This window comes from Barbatula barbatula (genome assembly GCF_947034865.1).
Source record: "Barbatula barbatula genome assembly, chromosome: 6".
NCBI classification, from domain to species: Eukaryota; Metazoa; Chordata; class Actinopteri; order Cypriniformes; family Nemacheilidae; genus Barbatula; species Barbatula barbatula.
Window position 1 is genome coordinate 3,837,073 of NC_136765.1, and position 6,563 is coordinate 3,843,635.

At 36.4% G+C, this 6,563-nt stretch overlaps 1 protein-coding gene across 2 annotated transcripts in view; it reads left to right on the top strand.

The window, feature by feature from the left end:
* fermt2 (FERM domain containing kindlin 2) overlaps positions 1–3,671 on the top strand; it is a 40,068-nt gene extending 36,397 nt beyond the window's left edge. For both annotated transcript variants that reach the window (XM_079458852.1, XM_079458851.1), the window contains 3 exons: positions 817–941; positions 1,033–1,174; positions 1,516–3,671. In XM_079458852.1, the coding sequence (XP_079314978.1) occupies positions 817–941; positions 1,033–1,174; positions 1,516–1,689 (441 nt within the window). In that variant the 3' untranslated portion in view covers positions 1,690–3,671. The remainder of the gene's footprint in view (positions 1–816; positions 942–1,032; positions 1,175–1,515) is intronic.
* The last annotated feature ends 2,892 nt before the right edge of the window (positions 3,672–6,563 follow it).

Consider the following 6,563-nt stretch of genomic DNA (forward strand, 5'->3'; position numbering starts at 1 on the left):
TTATTCTCCTATTCCAAAAGTTACACTTATTTTCTATTAACATTATTATTCCATTGATTTACGATAAAAAGTGAACTAAAGATATGTCCATATCTCTTTGAATTCCTTGTTATGTTTATCAAATGTTTATCATAAAATATCAACCCTGTTATTTTGGTTTTGCAAAGGAAATGACTGCTACGTGAAAAGAGTATTTTTGGTAAATGATTCACGATGACGCTCTCAGAAACGATCTGTGTTTAATGTGCACAAATGGAATTAACCTGTAAAGAATGAGTAATCCTGTTACTGTAGTTTCAGGCATGTATCAATGCTATTAAAAGTGTATACACTTTATTCTTTGATGCAATGTAAAAATATTTAAAGCTTTTTCCTCGTTTTCACTCGTTTTGCAGAATGACCATTTTAGTGAATTTAGATCTTTAAACATCGGGGAGATTCCAGTGACATTTTTAATTCTCGTACATGTGAAAACATTTCATGTTGCTGATGGTATAAAAATCTGCATTGCTGGGATTGCAATGGTTTCTGTGAATGTACCGATATTACACAGCATGTATAACACGGATCATAAACGAACAAGTGTTTACTGTGAAATCTTTCATGAATGATTACAGCAGCACTTGAACCATGAAGACCTTTTCTGACTAAGTGTCATGTTGAACTGTGTGAATTCACTGCTGGATGGTCTCACTGCGATTGGGACTTCATCATGTTGTCTGGAGTACAGCGTGTCTGTGTTGAGTGTTTCTCGCCGTCAGGTTGTGAAGCTTGCTATTCTTGTGATTAAAGATTAATGTGTGTCATGGTCCACAGATTTCTGCCCGTATCCTGGAAGCCCATCAGAATGTGGCCCAGATGAGCCTGATCGAGGCCAAGATGCGCTTCATACAGGCCTGGCAGTCCTTGCCAGAGTTTGGAATCACCCATTTTCTTGCCAAGTGAGTGTTGTCTGTAACCTTCTGTCTAACGTCTCGATATATGTTTGCATGTAGTTACTTTAACTGATTATTGTTGATTCGGTCTAAAAAGGTTTCAGGGGGGGAAAAGGGACGAGTTGATCGGCATCACCTACAACAGACTGATCCGCATGGACGCTAGCACAGGAGACGCCATCAAGACCTGGCGCTTCAGCAACATGAAACAGTGGAACGTCAACTGGGAGATCAAGATGGTACAACACCATTCCTGTTCAGCGTTTTGATAATGTACCCATAATAAACTCGCAAGTAAGGGGGAGGTGAACACACGCAAATATCTGGTATTGCTGAAAGTAAATGTAGGAGCCTGATAAAAAATGCTCATTTGAACGAAAAGTCGTCTGACGGGTTTAGAGGGTTTTGCATCTCAAATGCAACACTTAATATCTACTAACTATTGCTGTTGTGCAGTACAAATTTGTAAAGCGGCAAATGAATGCCATGACACATTTTTGCCTGCATGTGACCGTACTGCACAAGATCAGCACTTTTCTTCAGAAATGTTTATTGATGTTGCTCTCTTTTCTCCTGTCAGGTCACGGTTGAGTTTGCCGACGAGCCCAGTCTGGCTTTCATCTGCGCGGAGGTCGACTGCAAAGTGGTGCACGAGTTCATCGGCGGCTACATTTTCCTGTCCACACGTGCCAAGGACCAGAACGAATCTCTAGATGAAGAGATGTTCTACAAGCTGACCAGCGGTTGGATCTGAGCGCTGCTTATCTTTTAGCATCGGGGAAGGGGACTGACTTTATTTTACTTTAACACTTGTTCTTTTTTTAACTACTCCAACATTGTCACATCATAATTGCTTAAAGACTGACATGTTTGTTTCATTTGCGCTCTTAAATGCGTGCATAACAATAGCCTGATTGAAGACATGGCGACGTCTCACGAATTCTCAGAGACGTCTCCCAGTTTCATTGAGAGGAAAGTCCCTGTTTTCACAAAAGCGTCTCCCCAGCCATGAGTGGAGCTGTCAGAATGAAGCAATAGTAGTTCTCGCTAGCACGATATATGTATGATCATTCACCCTGAATAGAAATACGCCAGCTTTGTGCACCAAGAAAATGCCAATTTATTTATTTATCACGAACTTGTGTTACATTTACATTGTTTCCGGATATTTGTTGGATGTTGCAGTGCTCATTGTGCCTATTAATCTTTTATATTCTAACTGCAGTGTATTCATGTCAGACACTACAGAGGAAGTCGTTACACTAGATGTGATGTTGCTGCTTGTGAAAAGATATGAATGAAGGAGATTACACTACATCCATTCAGTCTGATCATGAGATGAAGTCATTAGTAAGCACTTCTACCGTCTTTGCATCTATAAGCTGTGGTATGAAGTGTCCGTTTTCTGGTGCGAACACCCTCTGCTTTTACCTTTCATGTGTTTTCAACACTAAATTTTAGGACAGATATTTTTTTACACTATGACGGTGGGTCACCCACTTTTTTTGTAGCGAATGGCTTGCAATGCAGCAACATAGGAGAACGGTCATGAAGAATTGAATCTGTGCCTCAAGAAGATTCTTATGAAGGTTATTGATTTCCATATGTAGGAGTTTTCTTTTTTTTTCTTCCTATGAAGCTATTTTATTATCACCGATATAGTATTATTCAAAAAGCTTTTCTTTATAATGCACCGATAGGTCACTGTAAAACAAAACAATAAAAACATCCAATTTCCATTTTCTTCTTTTCAACATGAAGGAACGCTAAATGAAGTATTAGTTTTTGTATCTAATGTAAAAACACAGGTTTTAATAATTGTACAGTTATGTTGCTGCTCTTTTCTGTCATTTTTCGGAAGTGTATTTTTTCCAGAAAGAGGGAAAAAAGCCATTTTTTGAGAATCATTTAGAGTCTGATGCCTGCGATGTTACGGTCTTACTGAGTTTTATAAATATATATATAAATGCATATGAAGAATGGAAAAATGTTTAAAGCTTCTGGTTGGAATAAAATCATTTAGATCATTTTATATCTCTGATATGAGAAGCTTTTGATTTTTTTTCTGTTGTGTTTGTTGCCTTAACTGACAAATAAATGTCCATATTCGTTTAATTTGACTGCTGAAACGCTTGTCCTTTAAGAACGTGTTACGTACACTTAAACACTATTCAAATGCAGCAGATTCTGTTTTGTATTTTCTGTGACTTTCAGCGCAGCACGTATTGTCAGTATTTTTCATTGTTTCCCATATGAAGGTGGTTTCAGCAGTGAGGTGTTTTGATTAAGTTTTGTTTCCTCAGATGCCAGCAGTGTATTGCATGGCCTGCTGTTTAATGATTGTAAAATGTCATTTACCTAAAGAAATAAATAATAAAACCATTTTATTTAAAATACTAAGAGGATGATTTAGCTGAATGCTTTTATTTCATATAAAGTGTGTTTTTCCATCATCCAGGTCGTAGTATTCAATCTTCACCACTAGAGAGCAGTCTTGTTGCCAAAATGAGCTAATGCAAAGGCTTTTATTAAAAGAAATGAAGTCATCTCCAGGCAAACTTCTGTTAAGAATTTGAGATTTATTCCGTTAAACTGTAATGTTGACTTCATTCATTCAAAAAAAGTTTTTCAAAATTTAAAGTAAAGGTTTTCTCAAATTTGCCGATTTTGGGCAAAATCGGCAACACCGTTGCTCTTAGTATGTCATTATAATTAAATAAATTGTGTTATGTGTATATACTGTTTGTTTATTTGTTTTTGTGGCCAAGTAAACGTGTACTAGACATGAATGATTATGGATTGTGGATACACTGAGAGTAACCTTTTCATGAAGCCTTTAACAGAATATACATAGACACAATTAGACCAGAGCTGTCAAACGATTCATTGTAATCGCATCCAGAATAAAAGTTTGTGTTTACATAATATATGTCCGACCAACAAACTATTGAACTCTTACCAGCCATGTTTGTTATTCACTTGACAAGCATCAGCATCATATTCCATTGCATTTTTAAATGACCTCTGACTTATTATAAAAATGAATAGAAAAGGGCAGAGAACTAAGCCCTGAGGAACACCCTGTTTGAGTAAAGTAGTGCGAGATTTATCATTTTGCATTGCAATGTATTGTCTATCTGTGAAAGATGGTGCAGCGCCCGATATGCCTCTCTGAAAAGGTGGGAGAGTAATATCTCTGTCCCCCATGTGTTCAGGCTAAGAGACACTTATTTAAAATTTACAACAAATGATCTATCCAAAATATCTCCACAGGATGTTTGTCATCTGTGTTTTCACAGGTATGGCGGAAATGGGGTGAGACTGCATTGGGTCACCGGGTCACGTTTACTTTGACAAGCCGACAAACTCCGTTGCCTGTCACACATTTGTTAATACTTTAGAATTCTCAGGTGCAAATAACACGACATTTCTCACTGTTTATCTGTTTTGCACAATTCACTGAAACACGAGCACAAGTGTTTAATATTTCACACATAAAACTGTCTTCGTAAATGTGCTTGGTCAGTTTCGCTTAAATTCTGTCATTAGCGTTAACCGAACACACATTGCACAGTTGTGCTTTTTAAATAAATATGGGTCAAATTAACAGCGTGATAAGATCGCAAACTGAGCATAACAAATTGAAAACAGTTAGATGAGTGCAGCCTCGAAATGATCTACTTCTGGCTACGTCTTGATAGGTCTGCAAATGACTTAAAGACAAGCAACAAGAACCAATGAGATTATCCATGGGGCCCATTAGTACAAATTGGCCCAGTTTCACAGACGAGGCTCAGACTATGGCTAATAGATAGATTAAACTTTATTGTCATTACACATATACAAGTACAGTGTAACGAAATGTAGTTTAGGTCTAACCAGAAGTGCAATTAGCAAGTGCAGGATATACAGAGTGAATAAATACAGAATACAATATTAGGAAAAGATTATACAGTGATTATGAAAATACTTTACAGTAGGTATGTTCTATGAAAATATGACTGTAGGTATGTACTATGAACAATACAAATGGCTATATACTATGAACATTAATGTACAGGTGGCTATGAACAGATAACAATTTAGACTAAACAATAATGCAAGAGACTTAAGTGTGCATAAATTATTGACATTAGCTATTAAAGTTACAGTGCAGTGGATGAGTTATGCAGTTATTAAAGTTACAGTGCAGTATACGAGTTAATAAGTTACAGTGCAATAGATGAGTAAATGCAGTTAATAAGGTTACAGTGCAGTAAATTAGTTAATGCAGTTATTGAAGATACAGTGCAATAGATGCATAAATGCAGTTAATAGAGTCACAGTGCAGTAGATAAGTTAGTGCAGTTATTGAAGATACAGTGCAATAGATGAGTAAATGCAGTTAATAAGGTTACAGTGCAGTAAATTAGTTAATGCAGTTATTGAAGATACAGTGCAATAGATGCATAAATGCAGTTAATAGAGTCACAGTGCAGTAGATAAGTTAGTGCAGTTATTGAAGCTACAGTGCAATAAATGAATAAATGCAGTTAATAGAGTTACAGTGCAGTAGATAAGTTAGTGCAGTTATTGAAGTTACAGTGCAATAAATGAATAAATGCAGTTAATAGAGTAACAGTGCAGTAGATAAGTTAGTGCAGTTATTGAAGTTACAGTGCAGTAGATGAGTTATTGCAGTTATTGAAGTTACAGTGCAGTAGATGAGTTATTGCAGTTATTGAAGTTACAGTGCAGTAGATGAGTTATTGCAGTTATTGAAGTTACAGTGCAGTAGATGAGTTAATGCATTATTGAAGTTACAGTGCAGTAGATGAGTTATTGCAGTTATTGAAGTTACAGTGCAGTAGATGAGTAGATGCAGTTAATAGAGTTACAGTGCAGTAGATGAGTAAATGCAGTTATTGAAGTTACAGTGCAGTAGATGAGTTATTGCAGTTATTGAAGTTACAGTGCAGTAGATGAGTTATTGCAGTTATTGAAGTTACAGTGCAGTAGATGAGTTAATGCAGTTATTGAAGTTACAGTGCAGTAGATGAGTTATTGCAGTTATTGAAGTTACAGTGCAGTAGATGAGTAGATGCAGTTAATAGAGTTACAGTGCAGTAGATAAGTCAGTGCAGTTATTGAAGTTACAGTGCAGTAGATGAGTAAATGCAGTTATTGAAGTTACAGTGCAGTAGATGAGTTATTGCAGTTATTGAAGTTACAGTGCAGTAGATGAGTTATTGCAGTTATTGAAGTTACAGTGCAGTAGATGAGTTATTGCAGTTATTGAAGTTACAGTGCAGTAGATGAGTTAATGCAGTTATTGAAGTTACAGTGCAGTAGATGAGTTATTGCAGTTATTGAAGTTACAGTGCAGTAGATGAGAAGATGCAGTTAATAGAGTTACAGTGCAGTAGATAAGTTAGTGCAGTTATTGAAGTTACAGTGCAGTAGATGAGTAGATGCAGTTAATAGAGTTACAGTGCAGTAGATGAGTAAATGCAGTTATTGAAGTTACAGTGCAGTAGATGAGTAAATGCAGTTATTAAAGTTACAGTGCAGTAGATGAGTAGATGCAGTTAATAGAGTTACAGTGCAGTAAATTAGTTAATGCAGTTATTGAAGATACAGTGCAATAGA